Source organism: Panicum virgatum, chromosome 7N (genome assembly GCF_016808335.1).
Source record: "Panicum virgatum strain AP13 chromosome 7N, P.virgatum_v5, whole genome shotgun sequence".
NCBI classification, from domain to species: domain Eukaryota; kingdom Viridiplantae; phylum Streptophyta; class Magnoliopsida; order Poales; family Poaceae; genus Panicum; species Panicum virgatum.
The window spans coordinates 32,111,405-32,132,460 of record NC_053151.1 but is presented as its reverse complement, the minus strand read 5'-3'; the positions used below and the strand labels follow the sequence as shown (position 1 = coordinate 32,132,460).

Genomic DNA, 21,056 nt, shown 5'->3' with positions numbered 1-21,056 from the left:
CTGCCGACCGCGCCGGCGGCCACACCCGACCCCGCTCCTCTGCGCCCGCCGATCCTGCTAGCGGCCGCCCGAGCACCGTCACTGCCCCAGCACCGCTGCTCCACCACGGCCGACGCGGCGCATGCACGTGTGGCCTCCCCGCCTACGGCTCGACGCCGGTGCTCTCCCTCATGCACCCCCGCCTGTTGCTTGGCCGCCGTCGGGAGTCAGGACCGCAATGGAAGCAGTAACAGGCACCTTCTCGACGCCCAGCGCGCCGCGCTTCCCCGGCCGGCCGGGGTGCGTCAGATCTGCTGCGCGTCGCCGAGCGTGATCTGGGAGGAGCGTGACCTGCAGGCGAAGGAGAGCCGCCGCCGGCCGCCGGCCGCCGGGAAGGAGTCGCGCCGCCTCTTGGTTCGTGAGCAAGGAGAGAGGCCCGTGGATGGGTTCTCCGTGTGGGAGAGGATAAGACAGCAGGGTAAACTTGTCATTTCGCGTTGCTCTCCAATTAAATTCACTAGTATAATGGGTGCGGTGTCTTCCCGCAAAGAGATCCAATTTTGTAGTGTCCCTTGTCACAGACTAAGTTTTTTAGTGGTCTCGAGCAAAAATCACACTTTAATGGTGTCCACCAACAAATTTTGCCTTGTCATAGATAGCGACTCCAGGGGTGAAGACGGTATTGTGTGCATACTTTGGTCCTTTTTTAAATGCACTCAAAATTCCAAAATTTTATAAGATTCTCCATTACATCAAATCTTTGAACGCTTGCATAAATTATTAAATGTAGCTAAATAAAATAACTAATTACACAGTTTGACTATAATTTGCGAGACAAATCTTTTGAGCCTAATTAACCCATGACGAGACAATAATTACCAAATACAAACGAAAGTTGTACAATACTTTACATACAAAACTTTTCACATCTAAACAAGACCTTGCTTTGAGAGTGGCGGTAGCAGATAACTTCACAACTATACAATTTGACTAACTTCACAACTTAATACATATAAAAAATATTCTACACATCAAAATCACGAGCAGAGTATCACCTACCTTTGATCTAAACATCCGATCCAACACAAACATTCATATACTTAGTTTTTTTTTAAATAACCTATTCAAAATCTATGCACTAATTTCATATAATATCTACTAAATCAACCGGAAAATGGAGGGAAAAAAGGAAAATACCTTGGCCAAGCAGTGGGGAACATTTTCCCTCACTTTTCACACCTAAAGTTGCCGGGTTTGGGAGGGATGGGGGGAGGCAGCCACCGGCGGCGGAGCAGCAGGGGCTCTACTCAAGCAAGCGCGAGGGAAAAGAGTGGGAGGGAGAGGAGAAGGAAAATAGTGGTGGCCGGTACATCGGGCCTGTTGCACCGGCCGGACCGGAGCGACAGTAGAGGCCCACCACGTAGGGCGTCACACTAGCTCGAGTTGCTAGCGTGGTGGCCCGCATCACTGCATGTGGCGCGATAAAGACTGCATATCACGCCACCTGGCCCGGCACGATCAAACATGCTACTCCGTGTAAATAAAATTTGGATCGGGTTAGTTTTAAAATATTCTTTAAAAAGGTTAAAAATTAGGAAAAAATCTCTAACAGCAAGAGGTACAGAAGCACACAGTTGGTACACAGTAATGACCCCATAGCTTCTGGTCCAAGGTTAACCTAACCGGTGGGAACCGGTCCGGTTTGACCGGTTACCGGTCAAACCGGTCCGGTCCGGTTCCGGTTTCGACCGGTACCCAACCGGCCAAAATTCAAATTTTAAATTTGAATTCAAAAAATGAAAAATTCCCAAAAAATTCCTAAAAATACTTCAAGGTGTGATGAATCTAATGGTGTCAAATTTTCTCAAAAATTCATTCATTTAGTATAGTTTGTGGGAATTTAAAGTTAAATCAAAAAAGAAAAAGAAAAAAAATGGGCCGGCCCATGAAGGCCCACCGATCAAACCGGTCAAACCGGCCGGTAAACCGGTCAAACCGGCCGGTAAACCGGTTGCACGGGAGCTTTTGAATTTCAAACCGGTAAAACCGGCCGGTAAACCGGTCGGAACCGGTTGCATGGGAGTTTTTGAATTTATTTGAATTTGGATTTGAATTCAACCGGTTTCCACCGGTTACCGGCCTAACCGGTCCGGTAAACCGGTACCGGAGGGCGGCGGTTAGGCCGGTCCGGTCGTTTTTTAAAACCCTGTTCTGGTCTCGGCACAACATGATCAGTCTCAGCACGACATGATCAATGACACGGCCAGCGCGGCCGCCACCGCCATGGCCGCAGCCTGGGCGATGACAATAGCCGCGCCAGAGGCCTTCTGTCCCGGCTGCACCTGCGGCGTGTCCTCTGGGCATGATAGGCCCTTGTCGCCCTCATGGCAGGTGTTGGCGAAGAGGCCCGGCGGGTACTTGCCATAGAGGTTGATATAGCTGAACATGGTGGAGGCACAGTTGGTGGTGACATCGTTGATGTAGGTGGAGTAAGGGCACGCAAAGTCCTTTAGTGCGCCGCAACACAGGCTAGGCTGGTACAACGGGCCCTTGCACCGGCTCGTGATGATCGTGTAGTTGGCGTCCTCGAAGCTCACCGGGCAATCTACAGTGGGGAATCAACCGTTCGCGGCAGAAGCCCAGAGATCAAACGGCCTACCGGACGGATCGAGACGAGAGACGGCAGCACAAGCTCACCTTTCTTGGCCTGCAGCAGGCTCCGGCCGGTGGCGGCGTGCCCGTGCTCCAGCAGCGCGTCATCTACATCCACGGCGGAACGGCGACTGCTTTAGTATAGATCGAACCGCGAACCTAGAAGCGGATCGGCGACACCGTAACGGAATGCGACCGACTTGAGATGAACCCGGCAGCTGCGAAGCCGAGGACGGCGGCGAGCACGGCCGCGCGTAGCGCGATGCCCCTGTGGAGACCCATCGCTGGCCACGCCTCCTCCCCGGTTGGATCGATGGCCCTACTCCTCCTCCGGTGTGTCCGTGGAAGAGAAAGGGAGGGAGGGAAAAGCGGAGGAAGGTGTGGCGATGGGCCCAGAGGACGTGAGGTGGGTTAACCGATGCTGACATGCGGGAGGTAGAGGGAGGAAGACGCGGAGCATGCGGCAAGAGTTTGGCGCTGGCGCGCGCGTGGGGCGTGTCCAAATGGGCATGGAGTGTTCCCAAAATAGCAGGTGTTTTTTTTTTGAAAAGATAGCAGGAGCACTGCTCTGTCGTTTAAGAAAAAAGTAATTGTACATCACACGCCGAAGCGACCACCACCACATAAACAACGCACACAACGCACATAACAAAACGCTACACCGCCACAACCAGGGAGAGGAGCCGAAAGTAAGCCACCGCAAACTGTGCCGTCGTCTCCAACGCTGTGCCACGCCGAAGCTGCGGCCCGCTGCAAGCCAGAGCGGCAACTCGAACTTCTCCCCCAAGGAACTATCACCTTGGCAACTACAGAGATGTTTTTGGACGGTCAGAAATGTTTGTGAAGAAGCTTCTGTAACTGCTGCATTCTTGCATCTACAGAGAGGGTGGCACGGCAAAAGCTATGTCATTCTTGTAGCCCATGGAGATCAGAGTGTATAAATAGAAGGAGGCTACTGGTAGCAACTACAGAAGCTGATTGATCATCTGCGTCGAGACAGCAACATGAGTTATCGGCGCATAGGGCTGCAAGAACTCGAGCAAGGGAGGGAAAGAGTGGGAGGGAGAGGAGAAGGGAAAGGGTGGGAGAGAGAGAGCCTGTTTGTCGCGCCACTCCATCTGACGTGATCAAATGGTTTACCATATGTAAATAAGGCTCTGTTTAGTTTCCAAAAAAATTTGCACAGTACCATTCACATCGAATCTTTAGACACATGCATGGAGTATTAAATATAGTTAAAAAATAACTAATTACACAGTCTAACTGATTAGCACGAGCTGAATCTTTTAAGCCTAATTAGTTCATAATTGAACATTATTTGTCAAGTAAAAACGAAATGTGGTACAGTATCAAAATCCAAATTTTTTCACCAACTAAACACACCCTAAGTTTGGATCAGATTAGTGTTAAAATATTCTTAGAAAAGGGTTAAAAATAGAAAAAGAAATCAGAGGTACCCCTAGCATGAAATTGAAACCGAACCAGTAATAACTACTGCTAGTTGAGACGCCAGAATGGGCTTGTGCCTCTGTTCGTCGTCTCGTTTGGGCCTTGGAATTGGGCCCCCTGGTACTCTTTGGGCATGCCGTGGTGGTGGTGGACCAGCAGCTTGTTTTGCTGCGTGTGTGTGTGTTTGCCTGCAATCTGGATCACGCTGATCCGCCCGAACGTGCTGCTGCCAAGGGCCATCCCTGACCGACGTCAGCCCGGTGCGCCGCAGCGACTGTCCGGTTACGGGCGTCGAACAGTTGCGCTCGCACCACAATGCGCCCTGTTTGTATGGATGGCCATGCAGCCCGAAGCCCACAGACCCGGCCCAAGCACAACAATTTTGGCCCGGCTCAAACACAGCCCGGTCCGGTCCAAGCCGTTCTCGGGCTTGGGCTGACCCCCACCCATGGGACGGCACGGGCCGGCACGGAGTTAGCAGGCCGGCCCGTAGGTGGCCCGCTAACTCCACAACCCATCACACAGCACCCCCCACAGCCCACACACACTCCAAACCCAAGACCCGCCCCGAACCACCCCGTCCGCACACACAGCGCTCAGGGCGCCAGCGACTCAGTGCCCCCCCACCCCGGCCCCCGCGCAGGCGGCGCAGCGCCCCTCCGGCTCTCCGGCCGGCCGGCCCCCGCCCCGAACGCTGTCCCCGTCGGCTGCCGCTCCTCGGCTCCGCCTCGCCGGCCGCCGCCTCGTCATCTCCGCCCCGCCAACCGCTGCTCCTCATCTACGCAACATCCTCATCTCCGCCCCGCCGGACGCCTCCTCCTCGGCTCCGCCGCCGCCGGGCGCTGACCGCCGCCGCCTCGTCGCCTCTGGCCTCTACTCCTTGAGGGCTTTGAGCGGCCCGACATCTGTTGTTCGGCCAGGCTGTCTCGGGCTGGCCCGGCACGAAAGTGGCCTGTGGGCTCGTGCCTGGGCCGCCAGGGGAGCCTGTGGGCAAGCACGGCACGGCCCGCAGCGCAATTGGGCCAGGGCCGGGCCGGGCTGCCCGAATGGCCAACTATACCTGTTTGGTTTCACTCGCGCTACAAAAGAATTTTGCATGTATGGAGTGCTAAATGAAGTTTATTTGCAAAACTTTTTCACGGATGAGTGTAACTTTTCGCGACGAATCTAATGATAGTAATTAATCGATGATTGTAGCAGTAATGCTATAGTAACCAACCTCTAATCGTGCGGTCAAAGGTCTCATTAAATTCATCTCGCGAAGTAGCGCAGGAGTTGTGAAGTTAATTTTGTAAACTGTTTTTATTTAGTACCACTAATTATTGGTCAAAGTTTGTACTACGTGTGCTACTGCACAAATCAAATAGGACCGCAGAGGCAGCTCGGCCTTGGCGTTCTGGCCTGTGCGCACCGCCAGGGTTTCGAGACCAGCTAGTGCCACTGCCGCCCAGACAAAGATCATGCATGACGAACGCATGACCGAGGAACTGCCTGCCTGCACCGGCCGCTTGGTGCCTGCAACGATGCGTCCACGGCACTCGCACCTCGCCGGCGGGCAGCAAATCAGGTGGTGGTATGGCTGCGCGTTCGGGTTACCCGAAAATTTCGAGTCGGGTTTTTTAGGCTTTTAAAATTTCGGGTTTTGAAAATTGGAACCCGAAATTTGCTGACACAAACCAGAACCCGACATTTCGCGTACCCGAAATTTCGGATTCGCGTTCGGGTTTACCCGAACTATCCGATAAACTCCACTCAGATCTGCATCAACCAAACTCAGAGTATCGTCGCGCGCGACGCCGTCGACCTCCATCTCGTCGCCGCGAGCGGTGTCGATGTGGAGCACCTTGACGAACATGTCGAGGTCACCGCCGGGCCCCGCGAGGCGCTTGAGCTCCTCGACGGCCGCGCTGCACGCGAGCAACGCCCTGAGGCCCTCGAGGAAGTGCCTCGCGGAGCCCGCGACGGTGGCGGCGTCGCAGCCGAGATAGGCGGAGAGCGAGCCGTCGCGGACGGCGGCGGGGCACTCGGCGATGGCGCGGACTCCGGCGACGGCGGAGGGGCGGCCTCACGGCACCGGCGGTGCCGTGGTCACCAGCGGCGGCCTCGCGACCTCTGTGCGGGTGGTGGTAGGGGGTGGCGGGGGCCGGGGGCGGACGGCGCTCGGGAGCGCGGCCGGCGGGAGCGGCGCCGGAGGTAGGGGCCCGCCAGGGGGTGGGAGCGGCGGCGCCACGGTCGGGATCGAGAGAGAGAAGTGGGAGAGGACGGGACGCGCGAGGGGAAGGCTCGGGAGACGGGATGGAGAGAGTGGATGGATGAATCACGAAGCCGAGTAAATATCTGTGCTGATCGGATGTTCGGGTCTGTTCGGGTGTTCGGGTACCGGGCTCCTAAACCCGATTTACCCGTTATAATTTCGGGTACCGTGTCTTGCTACCTGAAGTAGTGTTCGGGTTTTTCGGGCTCGGGTTTTTCGGGTTCGGGTTTCTCGGGTTTGGGTTTTGGGTATCGGGTAATTTGCCCAGCCATAGGTGATGGCTTCGCCGCCGCTCTAGCACGTTTTCAGACAGGGGCGAAGCCAGACGAGAAAGCTGAGATTGGACATATGGATAAACATTGTAAATAGTAAGTTTTTATTAAATTTGGCAAATTTCATCGAACCGATAGCTGCATGCAGCTCCACCCCTAGTTTCATCCATCCTATAAGGGACCGATTGAATTAGACTACGTCCACCCCAAAAATCGTCCCCCCGCTGAGAGACTCTCCAAGATGTGCACCAAACATATTGCACCCGCAATCTCACCTCTGTAAAAATCCGGCGGCTCAGGTTTTAAGGATCATCCGCTACAACGTGCGTTGAAGCGGACACCCCATCGCCCGCGCCCCCCGCGCGCCCGCCCCTCTGACGCGCCCCGCGTTCGAATCGCCCCCAACCCCACACTCATTTTCTTCCCAAAATTGGCGTTGCGCTCCCGAGAGCCTTCCTCCCTACCCAGCGCCGAGCCCTCCACCCTCAAACCCTAGCAAGCGAGAGGCCCTCGCCCCCCACCCCGCCCCCATGGAGTGCCCCCTCCGCCACTTTGCATTGCTGCTCGGCCTCCTCGCCTTGGCCACGGCGGCCGCCACGAGGGCCAAGGCACAGCCGGCGTGCGAGCCCCCCAACCTCCTCCTCTGGTCCGCCGCCTCCTCCTCTTCTGGTCCGCCGTCGCCTCCGCTGCCGGCCGGGCATGCCGCCGTCCGAGGCGGTTGAAGGGGCTCCTCCGCCGGCCGGGCACGTTGCCATCCGAGGCATCCTACGCCGCCCGGAAATGCCGCCGTCCGGGGTGGAGGAAGGGCTCCTCCGCCGGCCGCCCATGCCCGCCGCAGTCCGGGCCGGAGGAAGGGGCTCCTCCGCCGACCGGCCGTGCCCGCCGCCGTCCGGGGCGGTTCAAGGGGCTCTTCCATTCGGCCGTGCAGCGTGCGCCCGGCGTGTGCGTGCCCCGTGCCGTGGGCTGCGGCCCTGCATGGACGTCCGTGCATGCCCCGCTGCGTGGGGCGCTGCCCGGCGCGTGCGTGCCTCACGGCCGGTGTGCGCAGCGCACGGCCGGCGGGAGGCGCGCGGACACCGTGCGCGCCACGGCCGCTGTGCCCCCCTCCGATCCGCTCCGTCCCTTGCGGAGTGGATCCGCTCTGCCCGGCAGCCGGCGCGTGCGTCGTCCATAGCCCGGCCGTCGGCGTGCGCGTTGACCTTGCTGACCAGGGACGCCCTCGTGGTGGTGGCGCTGGAGATGGAGGAAGGATCCGGCGGGGAGGAAAGGGAGCACACCATGCCGGGGCCGGACCGGCGGCTGCTGCTGCTGCTACTGTCGCGGCTCCACGGGATGAGCAGGCGGGGGCCCGCCGGCGACCAGCGTGCACGAGCTGCTGGAGTGCCCTGCCTGCAACTCCATGTTCTCACAAAGGTGAGGATTTCCTCAATCTTAGGGTTAGGGTTTGGGAGATTTGGGGATTTTCATTATGCAATTCGGTTCTGCATTCCTCTATCGTTCTACATTGTTTAGCAATGCCTGCTAACATTCGAGTAACATTTTGATTAGGGTAACATGGATTTATTGTTCGTGGCAATATTCTTTTTTTTATGATCGATTATCAGGACATATATCGGTTCTGTAGTTGTTAGAGTTCATGAAGGATGGAGTGTGCTTGCTTGGCGTGGGTTGAAATGCTTGGAGGGAAGGGATGGTGCTCGGCTAGAGGAGTTGGAGTCCGTGAGTTGCTCTGGAAGCTGCTCGGTGTCTAGGGGTACAGTAAAGCTTGATGTCATCTGCACTTGCTCTACGTTTCAGTCTGTTTCCATCGCATATCAGTTTGTTGGTTGTCCTTGATAGAGCAAGAGATAGTCCTCTTTGGTGCTCTTATGGAAGAAGATGGTCCTCTGTCAATCTTTTTTTGGTCCTAGATAGATCCATAGAGATCCTTTTCTTGTGCAAGTTCAACCAGCGTCAATTTCCCTACCATTGTTTATACTTTATACTATCAATTGGTTGTGCAGTATCCATATTGGTACCTTCCCTTGGCAAACATATCTTGTCTAGGAGGATGGGGATTTTCTTTGCCTGAAAATGATTGCAAAATATTTTGAATACAATTATTGACAGGTAAAAATATTTTGATGCAGCATGCCTGAAGAAGCCACCGGGTTTCAAGTAATGAGACCGGTTGCAGGATGTCTGAACTCATATAGATTTGATTATCATTTAAAAATCATATGAAAACTGAGATAACTACTTTTATCTGTAGCTTGCATGCAATTTGCCAGAATGTGCAAAAAAGGTTAATAAAGGGAATTGCAGGTACCTACTTGAACCTAGCACTTTATTTTTGTGTCTTTTCGAAATATTTGATGAGCTTCTTCCAAGATTGACGAAAGAAGGAAGTGATGGTAACCATGGATCCAGTGCTCTTAAAGTATTGATTAGTCACTACCTTTCATCATTTGTATGCAGGTTGATTAGTCACTACGTTTCTTAAAGTGTTTCTGTTTCATGTGTCCCCTTCACAAGTCAAAATGGACTGCCACTAAATCCTATTTGTTGCAACTAGGAATAGTTTCTTTTGATTTGGTTATCTGTTGAGGCTCTATAGGTAGGGAGAGGCTTGTAGAGTATATTAGTGCAAGGCCTGCATCTTTGTTTTCAAGAATATACTAAATCTTTAGTATTGCAGCTGATTCTACTTTGAGAAATCATGTTTGTGTCATACTAAGTCATTCATCCTCATGAACTTGTCTTCATGGCTTTGCACCAAACTTGCACCATACAAAATCTTTAGTATTGCAGCTGATACTTTCATGGCTTTGCACCAAACTTGCTAAGACTGATTCGTAGAATTCTTGATCCAAATCCAAATACAGTAAGTTGAGCTTGAAAATTATTTAGATGGAAGAAACTTGCTAAGACTGTAGTGCTTTAATATATCCCTTCAGACATACTAACACAAAGAGAATATGATGTCAATTTTTATTTCTGCCAGGATCTCATATGCATGACATGAAAGCTCTGTTTCTTCAATGTTCAAGTTTCAGTTTGAAGCAAAATTCTACTTTGTTATTATACTGCGTTATACTACTTTGTGAGAAATAAGATGCTGCTATTCCTATATATATATAATTTAGATTTTGATCTCATGAGATTTTATTATTAATTCTAGTTTGCAGTGGATTTGGCCAACTAAATATATATTAGTTGACTGGTTTGCACATTTCGTTGTTACTTGACAAATAATATCCAATCATCGACTAATTAGGCTTAAAAGATTCATTCCGTGATAATCAGTTAGACTGTGTAATTAGTTATTTTTTCAACTACATTTAATGCTTCATGTATGTGTTCAAAGATTCAATGTGATGGGTACTGTATGAATTTTTTTGGGAACTAAACAGGGCCAAAAGAGCTTAACCTGAACACATTGCATTCTCAATTTACATTTTTCCTGCCCAGTCTTGAAAAAATATTAACTAATCAGGAAAAATAGGATTCCCTGGGCATTTGGAACATACCAAATTCAAGGCCCTCAACCAAATAGGAATCTTTACATATTAATAACTTTCTAATGTGTTCATGCTGCAGTGAACAATTGAAGTTCATGAATCCCGACAAGTATGCCGAAGCGGAATATGAGTTAGTGTAACACCCGGTTTATAAAAGGACATAAACCGAGCAATCATATACGTGCCAGGATCAAGTCACACGTATATACAACAGAATGAACAGTATATCATAGCACATATCACGTAAATAGACATAATAAAGCGAATACGAAAGTTATTTATTACATTAATGACAAAATGTCTGATACAGCGGAAGCGAAGTACAAAATACGATAAAGACTCTCCGAAGCTGAAGCAGGGCACCACAGGGACGTCGACTGGGAGACGAACGCCTAGAAGTCCTCGTAGTCCTGGTAGCGCTGGACGAACTCCCTCGTGTCGGCAGGAACTGAGCAGCAGTAGCGTAGCCAAGAGGAAAAAGTAGAGAAGAGGCAAGGGTGAGTACACAACTTGTACTCAACAAGTATAACACAAACTATGAGGCTCTAAGGTTGGCTGACTGACTGCATTAGCTTTTAAGTCTTGGCAAAATTTTATTAAAGCTATTTACTACGAGTTGATGAATTACCATTAACCCAATTACATAGTAATTAATCAAGTTTAATCATGAAACTACTGAGAACCATACCAAAACCACCAAGGAAACCCCGAGAAGCACCTCCCTCGTCGGAAGGAGATAACTCCACTAATCAAAAGGAGGATCTGGGCCGCTCATAACCGTGAGCACGGCTAGTATACCAGTTTTACACTCTGCAGAGGTTGCACATCTTTACCCACAAGTCGTGAGCTACACCAGAGGTTCATCACACTTCCTTAGGTGAGATGACTAGTGACTCACTACGAGGCCGTTACAAAGAATCTCGTTGGTAAGGCGTAACCGCGAGAGTTAGGTCAGCGACGATGGGGCCCACCTCCGGGGGTACCAGCACCGGAGCGCAATCCTAGCACAGACCAAGCCGGAGGAGCAGGGACTATTGAAGCTTACTACTCTTGCCTCGCAGGTAAGTTACTCCAAACCAAAAAGACCTAATTAGTAAGCCAAGTCTATCCCATTCTAGCCTTGTGGTAGCGCTGTTGTCCCAGGTTGTCGCTCTATGAACCGGTCCTTATGGAGAGTGGCCAACCAAGCACTAAGCACCGTGCTGGCCCCCTAAACCATGTTTCTACAAAAACCATCTTTTAACGAGACGTGAGCCACTCATCCACACAGAGGGCCACTCTCAGAATTAAGTTCAAGTAAACCATTAATCAATTTAATTAAAAAGGACCAGAATGTGTTATAGCGCAGCAACCTAGCATAACTAACCAAAATGCAACCCAAAGGATATATATAAAGGATATAAAGTGGCTAGGAAATCCTTATAGGCATACAGTATTAAAATGCAGTATGAAATTGTATTTAAAAGTGATAGGTTGTTCATGTTACACTTGCCTTCCTCGTACTGCTCTGGCTGCTGCTCAAACTGCTCCGAAGACGGCTGCTCCGGGTACTGGTACTGGGGCTCCTCAGATGGATCAACGTCTACTCACGAACACATGGCCAAAACAATGCACAATAATAAGCATACAAGCAAACACTAACAAAAACTAAGAAACAGTACATCAATACATAAAAACAGCAAGAAAAACTAAGCTAAAACTATTCTAAGCGTTACAACGATCGCGTGGATATAAAGAACGCTAAAAACGGAGCTAAAACGCGTATTCTAGGCTAAAAACAAGTTCTAGGGGCTTATCTGCGAGAAAAACTAAGTTCCAGGGGGTTTTCTGCAAAAACCGAGGGCCTAAACATAATTAAACTATAGATCCAGGGTCTGACACGTAAAACTACCAAGGGTGGACGGCGGGTTCAATTCTTAAGAAGCTCAGGGGGTAAAACGCTAAAATCAGGGCCTCACTGTAATTATTTTTGACTAAGGCTGGACCGCGGGTTGATTGTAGAAAACCTCAGGGGCTCTTAAGGAAAAAACACAGGCCGAACCGTTATCTTTGATTCAGGGCGCTTGGATCTAGATCTGACGGCTCAGGGTGGCTCGGTCCTAGATCTAATCTAGGCCGTCGGCCCTAGATCGAGGGGCTGGGGTGTTTTGCGGCGGCGGCGACGGCGGAACGCCGCCGGAGCTCTGCTCCGCGGCGGGGGAGGTCGCCGGAGTGGCTAAACCGGCGTTTCAGGGGGCTATTAAGGACAGGGTTTGGCCGTGGACCATCGTGGTTGCATGCGTAATCCACTGGAGTGGATAACGCGGGGCTGCGGGGTGCGGAGAGGGGCGCACGGCGTGGAGGCGGCTCGGCGCCATGGCGAGCCTCGCCGGCGTGGACTGCGACGGCGGTCCGGGGCCAGGAGCGATCTACGGGCTACGACTATTGGTCCAAAAGGAAGGGAGGGTCGGGATGTGGCTTACTGAGCTCAAGATTGGTCGATGGGGTTGCTGCAGAGTCGCCGGCGACGTGTTTGGGAGAAGCCGCTGGACGGAGCTCGCGGTCCGGGGGGGGTGGCGTACTCCTCCGGTCCCTAGATCACCACGGACCGGCTCGGGATGGTGCTGCGAAGCGGTGCAACGAGTCAGGGGGACGGGATCGGCACCGGGCAAGGTGAAACGACGGCCAAGGGACTTACCGGCGGCGGCGCTACTGGCGGAGCGACCGGCGGCTGCTAGGGTTTGCAGGCGGCGCCTGTGGGGTGGGTTGGAGAACCAGGGGCGTGGGGCACTATTTGTAGGGCGGCTCGGTGAGGCCTGGGCATGCGCGCCCGATAAGGGAGGACGGCGAAATCCCCGGCGGGGATTGGGGGCTCTGTTGCGCGCGGCGCGGGGAAGGAAACGGCGCCGACAGGCGGGCCCAGGGTGCAGCGAGAGAGGGGAGAGCAACGCGGTCGCCTGGGCTGGCGTGCGAGCGGGGGAACGGGCCGGCGCGTTGCGGGAGACTGGGCCGCGAACGTCTGGGCCGTGTGGGTGGGAAAACGGGCCGCGGGCTGAAGCGCTGGTAGGTCGGGGTGGAGCAGGCCTCGCGCGGGGTTGCGGGCTAGAAAGCGAGTTGCTGGGCCCGGGGGGAAAGGGTGGGCCGGATGGCTTGAGCTGCTGGGTTGGGCCTGCGGAGAGGGTTGGGCCAGGGTTGCTGGACTGGGTTTGAGTTTGGGCTGGTTTTTCTTCTTTTCTATTTCTATTTACTCTCTCTTTCCAAATCTAATTCAAACAAAGTTTGAATTCAAATACAAATTTGAATTCAAACCACACTCAAATAATTAAAACTATGCACCAGCATGAATGCAACACCAAAATTTAAACCTATGATAAAATTTTAATTACTTAAGGAACAAAATTTTTGATTAAATGCAAGTCTAACACAATAAACCTTAGAAAATTAAATAAAGCCAATTAAATTTATTAAATACTGGAATTTAAATTAGGGTGTTACATTTAGAGAGGCAAGTTCTTGCAATTTTTCATCAAGGAATTCTTAATGTAGTCTGGTGGATGAAATTTACAGTTATTGCTAGGGCTGAGGCTGGTATTACTGTGACTCATGAGTCTGCAGTAGAATTGTGAAATGTTAAGTGCAGTTTGCTCAGCTCTGAAATCTTAGTTGCCATGTGTCTGCAATCCATTGTTGAAGCTTTTTTAATATGTCATACCATAATGTCTAGGTAGCTTTAGTCTTTAGATTTAATACTGATATACTCAACTCCTGGTGATGTCACATGAAAGTTCTTCATTGATAAGAGAACTTGAGGAGGCTTCCTTACTAAGTAACCATTGAAATGCTTGAATGGTAAAACAGTTTTACAGACTTGTTAAATAGAAGTATAATTCCATATTCCCTGTGGTATATCACATTATTGGCCCTTGAACTCTCTTGTGTGTATGCACATCTATTGTAGTAATTGAATGAATAGATTGTGAAATCAGTGACATCTTTCCTCTCTCTTAAAGTTAGCTGCAATAACTTTTCAAATTCTTCTAAACTAATGTGTGATAGCTCATGACAATTTCTCATGCTCACTGTACTTTCCAGGAATGTTACTGGTGATAACAAAATGAAGGCCCCCGGTTCCAACTTCTAAATCAACAGCTAGCATGGTAGATGACCCATTTGTTGTTCTAGACACAGCCTCTGCTTCAGGTTCTGCATATACATCCCTAGGAAGATCTGCAAATTCCTTGGAAGATCTAGGGAAGTCTGCAAACTCTGAAGGCAAGGCTGCTGCTGATAGTTTATTTGAGGAATCAATTATATTTGATCAGGCCCCAAAATCAGATCCTAAATTTGCTATAAATATTACACGTGTTGTATTTTTTACCCGCTGCCTTCCTCTTCAAATAAACAAATCCCTCGTCCCGGCGCCGCCTGCCAAGAGACCCAACTGTCCTGGTCACGGCGACGTCTCGTCGACGGCTCAGCACAGGCGCAGCCCGTCGCCACTACGCGACGCGGCGCCTTTGAAAATGGCGCGACGGCCGGACCGGCCCCGCCTTTTATCCTACCTCATTTCTGTGAAAAGTAAAGTGTAATGGATGTAATAGTTCTCTTGTTAATGTGGTGAACAGTGATTACATGTATTCATATGTGTCCAAAGGACATCGACACACCTGTTCGGAAGGGGAGGCGGCCTATCTACAGACGCGTCCTATCATTAGAGGATGCTAATTATAGGATTAACTAACTAAGCCACACGCTAATCACGCAGTTAATCTAATTCAGCACACAATAAATATTTCTAACAATTTCTTCGCCGTTTCTTTACGCCGGTCGCCGCCGCCCAGTACACGAACCTTCCCCGTTGTTTTATACCCTAGTTGTGCCCCCGAAGTTTCTTTCTTTCTTTTTTTAGTCCCCGAATGGATCAAGTCAGAATGACACGAACCGGGACAAAAAGAAAAGGGACGCCGGTAGCAGCATGATTTGCAGTCCCATTACCGACAAAGGCCCTGCTAAAGAATGGTTAGCGGCGCAAATGATCTGGCTTAAAGCTGACGCCCGACACATGGTGCCTCTCCCACTCACGCCGAATCTCCTACCGGAAAAAGAGAGGCTATCGCTTCGAAATCCGAATGGAAAGGAGGATGAGGATATCGGCCTATCGGGAGTCAAGAACGGCACGTAGGGAGAACCCAAGAGAAGTGAGAACCCTCCACTCCACGGTTCTCTGAACTGGTCACTCTCCTTGTCATCAGTAAACTAAAGCTAGAAAATTTAGCAAAATTCAGGCCACTATCACACTATCGCCAAATATTCCTAGACATAAAAATAAATTCAAATGATTAAGAAAAAAAGAAGCACAAACTTGTCGAATTTTACAGTCAAGCAAAGCACACTGTAGCGCCGTCGGTCACGGCCGGCCCGCGGGCGGCGGCGTGGGCGAGCCCTTCCGGCTGGACTCGCTGTCATCCCTTCCCCTCCTCGTGGACCCGTCCCACCCCTTCCGCACCGACCCGTCGCCGCCGCCTCGCGCCCACGAGACCGTCCGGGCCAGGAACGACTGCCACCGGCGCCCGCCGTGGCTGCTCCCGCCGTTGCCGTTGCCGTTGCCGAAGCTTCCTCCTCCTCCTCCTCCTCCTCCTCCTCCTCCTCCTCCTCCTCCTCCCAGGCGGCGTCCGCCTCGGAAGCTGCCCTCGGAGCTCATGTCGGAGAGGTTGATCAGGCTGGTGGCGTGCCTCAGGCGGCGGGACCGGAGCACCTGCTCCCGGACGTGCTCCGGGAGCCGCAGCGTGAACCGCTCGTGGTCGCCCTCCTCGGCGGCGGCGGCCGCCGCCGCGAAGAGCGAGTGTCCCGTCGAGTGCGACCGCGGCATCCTCGCCGCGCGGCGCGCGCTGCGCAGCATCTCCAGCTCGATGGCCTCCTCCTTCCGGTCGTCCTCGTCGCTGTCCCCCTCATCCTCCGAGCCCTCGCCCAGCACCGGAATCGCCACGGCCTCCGGCGGCGGCGAGGGCCGGCGCTGCGCCACCGCCACCTGCTCCCGCGGCGACGGGGGCGCGACCGCCGGAGCCGGCTTCTCGAGGTTGGCGCGGCAGAGCGGACAGGTGACCCGCGACTGCAGCCAGGGGTCGATGCACTCCGGGTGGAAGGCGTGGGAGCAGTGCGGCAGCAGGCGGAGGTCGTCGTCGTCCTCGAACGCCGTGAGGCACACGGCGCACTCGAGCACGCCCTTGCCGATCTTGTGCGCCACCACCTCCCTGTAGGACACGATGGGGAACGTGGCCACCACCGCGGGGTCCAGCCCGCGCTTCCCCCTCCCGGACGCGCCCCCGGGCCCCGCCGCCGCCGCCGCCGCGGCCTCCCCGCGCGCGCCGGGGTCCGCGAGGCGGCACTGGTTGACGTACGCGCAGACGAAGAGCAGGAAGAAGAAGACGCTGATGGCCACCGTGATGAACGTCGACATGGTGCGCCCGAACGGCGTCTGCCGCGGCGGCGGCGGCGGCGTCTGCTGTGGCGGCGGCGAGGGCGGAGGCTGCGCGTCGCCGACGGCCATGCCGGCGCCAAGGAGGGAGAGGACGAGGAGCAGCTCCCGCGTCCCCATCATCGCCCCCAAGCGGCAAGCGCGCCGCACGCGGGGGCGCACGGAATTCGGGGGGAACGGCTCCACTAGCGCGCCGCCGCCGAGGCCTGCTCGCTGCGGTGGGACTCTGCTTTGACGACACGAAGAACCGGTCGTCCGGTCGGCGTGCTCGCCTCGCTCCCCCTAAAATCCCAGGCCGGGACTCGCCCACGCCCACTCCGCTCTTTCTCCTCGGCGATGCGGTGCTCGCCTGCTCGGCGCCTCTTTGCTCTTTCCAGACGTGCCTTTTTCGTCCCCCTTTTCCTACACCTGGACTGCTCCTTTTGACAAAAAACGGTGTCACTGGCTAACGTGATGCGGTGCGGCTGCAGGCACTGACAGCATTTTGGATTGAGTAATGGATGTCGTGGCGTGTGCCGAGTGTTTGACCTTGGAATATCCTAGAGGTTTTGGAGGTTTACCGGTACCTAAAGGAGGTGTGTCCGTGTGTGTGGTGAAGGTGCCCAGTGACGCAGCTGAAGAAAGGCCTATAAGGCTAGAAAACATGAAAAAAAAACTAGTCAGTGCTACGTTGGTGGTCAAGCTGCACGGCCCACGGGGAGCATACGATAGGAAGCGCAAATCAAGCTGATTCCGCGAGCCGGTCTACTCATGTGCCTCTCCGACAGCGTGGATTCGATGCACAGTCTCTGTGAAACCGCGCAACGCTTCAGGCACTTGCGCCGGGAGGCACCTCACGCCGCGCCCCCATCGTTTGGTTCCAGAGTTCGGCGGATGCTTCGCCCGCTCGCCCGCCTTCCTTTCTTGCCGATCCCTGCGCGTTGCTCACTCCAAACCCGCGACCCCCTTCTCCGCTTCTGGCTTTCCACATCTGGGTGGATCATTTTTTGACTAATTTAGCGTGAGCGTGACTTCTTTTTCAAAACAAAAAAAAAAAGAAATCACCGTGACACTGCGTCACCCCGGGGAGGCACGTTGCGCCAAACGAAGGCCCGGCTGCTTTGGCGTGTGCCATGTTCCACACCCCGAATATTCTGAAGCTTCGGGGGTTACCGGAGCAGGTGTGCAGCACGGCGATGATTGCCGAGGCAAGAAAGGCCTCGAAAAACAGTTGAAAAAAAAACCTGTAGATTGCGACCGGTCTCGTTACGCACAATCATGGAACAACCCGCACCCGTCAGTCGATCACCATCCTCGTGGCGAGAACGGGGAGCGTTACTACGTGAGACGAGACAAAGCAGTAGGCGATCAGCAGACCAGGCGGTGGTGGCTTCCGCCAGCGTGCAGTCGCTGTACCTGTCGTCTGTGGAAGCTAAACAAGAGCTACAGGCAGTTAGGCTAGGCTAGGAAGATCACGAGAAGGTGTCGACGAGCGTAGAGTTTTCAATGCGCCTCATCATGCCACGGACCTCGCAATATATGATCAGATACGTATCTTTGCCAAAATAGAAAAAAAAAACGTGCGAATAGATTGGCGGTATGCAACTCTTTTATTATTCCTTCATCGCACAGCAAACACGAGTCCAAGAAAATCAACAATCACTGCACTCAGCTACAGTTGCCCTGCTCGTCAGTATGCAACTCTTCTGCAGCATCAGTTCCCTGAACCTCTCCGCCGTGTCGGTGAGGCCGGCGTTCAGAAGCGCGTCGAGCAGCCGGTTGCAGGCGGAGACGTCGAACTCCGGAGCCTTGGACCGCTGCCACTGGTCGACGATCTCCCCCGCGTCCTTCACCCGCTCGCACAGCAGGTACGAGGAGATCACGCAGATGTAGTTCCGGCTCGTCATCCGATGAGAAGTCATGAGCATCGACTTCCATATGTCCTTTATCCTCTCCAGGTTGCCGAGGCCGGCATGTAGAAGGACGAGGAAATCATAGGTTATCCACTCACTCTGGCTGATCTTTGCCTCGGCTTCCACCAGTGAATTTCCTGAGGCAACAAGCTGGCTGGCATCAATGTAAATAGCGGCAAGCTTCCGGTACACCGTCCATCCTTCTTTGGAGTTTGGATCCTTTGACATCTCATCGAGAATTCCTTTGAAGCCCTCGAGGTCCATGGAAGCAACTGCTGCACTGATCCGGAGATTGTAAGTGAAAAGATCTGGGGAGACATTCTGCCTTTGTAGTTCTTCGGCAATGACCTGAACTTTATCAAGCTCCCGAACAGAAATGTACAAGGTCATCATTTCATTATAAACCAGGGCATCCATGGGCAGGTTTGCATCCTTCATTCTCCCAAACAGCCTTTCAGCTTTGTCTGTCATCTTTGATCGAGCATAGGAATGAAGAAGTGCCGTGTAGGCTTCTAGCGATTTGGCTTCAGATGGAAGCTTCTCAAAGAAATCTTCAGCCGCATTGGCACCAAAAACTCTGGTAATCAAGTCAATGCGCATTCCATAGTCACTCCCAGACAAATCAGACTCATGATGTGTCTTCATCCAGTCTGCTACCTGTAAAACGTGCAGTTAATAATTGATGATGCAATTTGCAAAAAAAAAAAATCTAGAAGGGGAAAAGATAGCAATCATTGACAAAATATATCGTAGTGCCTGGGTATCAGCATAAACAACCAAATAAAACAAGGGGGGAGGAATAGGTGCTGCAAGCTATAGCATGGTTATTCTGAAGTGCTCTTTCATGGGTTAGCAAAAGTAATCATATAAGATTGTCACACAAAACCATTTGGCAGAAGTATGATAAGATAAGACAATGATAATATTAGATGGATCATTATGCTGCACAACAAAACTTGATAGCCAATATAAGTTAGCATAAAATGGCACAATAACAAGTACAGAGAACAGTTCAATTGGCATAATATTGATTCCTAATTATAAGATCCTATCTGTAGCCTCTTCCATCATACCGAAGCACTAAGACTATATTAGCATCTTCATAGCCACCCTAATCAGTTCCAACGAGGAAGGAAGGTAAAGCACATAAATACAATTCAAATCCTGCATGCTTGGAATAAAGCTTCCTAGAGAAATACTGCTCAATATGGCAAATATGTAACATCATTTCCTTTCAAATGTTAGGATTAATCCACAATAAAACCTGTTTAGAAAACTCGACCTGTTTATGGAGACAGATTCATCTGCCTAGGGACTAGAAGTCAGCAAACAGGCTACCGAACCATCTCAACTACTGAGCCAGATAAACCTACATCGCGTGCACGTCACAACCATTTCCAAAACCAGAAAGGAACAGATCACATCACCACAGTTCAGTGCTCTGCACAGGAGAGCGCAATAAATCCTGGCAGGCAGGCAGAGCAATCGGAACTCGGAAGGGGATTGTTCAGCTGGCTACCGAACCTCGAGGGCGTGCTTGTAGCGGCGGACGCGGCTGAGGTCGCGCGCGATGCGGCGGAGCTCCGCGGCGGGGGCGGCGCGGCCCTCGCCGGACCACTTCTCGAGCGCCGCCGTCGCGCTCCGCTTCGCCAGTCCCAGCCGGAAGATGCGGCCGCGCAGGTCGCCGCCGTCCTCCTCGCCGCCAGCCGCGGCCGCGGGGGCAGGGGTCGGCGCGGCCTCGGATGAGAAGGGCCCGCGCACCGCGAGGACGGAAAGGCGGAGGGGGAGGCCGGAGCCGGATCGCTTGGCGCGGGCGGCGGCGGCTCGGGGAAGCGCCGCCGCCATCTCGTGCGGTCCGAAGTGCGCCGGCGTGTGATTTCTTCCCCGTTCGTGCGAAATGTCCTGTGTTCTCTATCATTGCTGGGCCAACCGTTGTAGGGCTGAGACGTGCAAGTCGCTTCTTGGACAGTCTGGGCTGCAATGTTGGGCTGGACTTCAACCACGCAATGTTGGGCCACAGCAGTAAGCCAACAATCCACACATGACACTCATTTCGGTCTAGCGGTTCCAAGAGCAAATCCAGCGAACCCTCTAGATAAGTCATCATCTTAAATTTAGGGGTAGAAAAAAAAATACACTTCAGCATACTTTTTACTAAAGCTCCTATTTTGAAAAGCTCTCCAAATCTCTTTCTCTACCCTCTATTCCTGTAGGGTCTCTAGCCTTCTATCCCCTGATAAATGGATCTCACCCTTTGATTGAAAGAAGAGGGTGAGATTTAGATACTATTGATGGAGTTGAATGTAAAAAAACTAGCTTTTTAAAAAAATAGAGGGAGCTCATACTAAAAAAGTAGATCTAATTTAAAAACTATGGTTAAAGATGCTATGTGGTTCCTCTACTATGCAACCATTGTATCACTGTAGCAGTAGCAGGCGGAGTTTGCCCGCCAGCGTCTTTTTAGCAGTGACATTATTTATTCCATTCTTTTTATCGGTTATAAAGGAAAAACGCGCAAGCACCAGTTGGCACACATGCGCATCACATCCAGCAAGCCATGTAACATGTGCAGCACATGTTTTCAACACTGATGGACGCACTCAT

The 21,056-nt window shown here is 52.5% G+C and overlaps 3 protein-coding genes across 3 annotated transcripts; all 3 read right to left on the bottom strand.

Moving 5' to 3' along the window:
* Nucleotides 1-2,216: 2,216 nt before the first annotated feature.
* Nucleotides 2,217-2,913, bottom strand: LOC120684025 (GPI-anchored protein LLG1-like). The gene is made up of 3 exons (XM_039966110.1): nucleotides 2,832-2,913; nucleotides 2,677-2,739; nucleotides 2,217-2,584 (listed from the first exon to the last, which is right to left on the bottom strand). Exons 1-3 carry the CDS (start codon nucleotides 2,911-2,913, stop codon nucleotides 2,217-2,219), a joined length of 513 nt encoding a protein of 170 aa, XP_039822044.1.
* A 12,392-nt stretch (nucleotides 2,914-15,305) lies between these two features.
* Nucleotides 15,306-17,087, bottom strand: LOC120683980 (E3 ubiquitin-protein ligase ATL6-like). Its single transcript, XM_039966065.1, has one exon. The coding sequence runs from the start codon at nucleotides 16,681-16,683 to the stop codon at nucleotides 15,493-15,495; it is 1,191 nt and encodes a 396-aa protein (XP_039821999.1). The 5' UTR covers nucleotides 16,684-17,087; the 3' UTR covers nucleotides 15,306-15,492.
* A 1,039-nt stretch (nucleotides 17,088-18,126) lies between these two features.
* LOC120682432 (pentatricopeptide repeat-containing protein At5g09450, mitochondrial-like) lies at nucleotides 18,127-20,367 on the bottom strand. Its single transcript, XM_039964346.1, has 2 exons — nucleotides 19,977-20,367; nucleotides 18,127-19,109 (listed from the first exon to the last, which is right to left on the bottom strand). Exons 1-2 carry the CDS (start codon nucleotides 20,295-20,297, stop codon nucleotides 18,192-18,194), a joined length of 1,239 nt encoding a protein of 412 aa, XP_039820280.1. The 5' UTR covers nucleotides 20,298-20,367; the 3' UTR covers nucleotides 18,127-18,191.
* Between the last annotated feature and the right edge of the window lie 689 nt (nucleotides 20,368-21,056).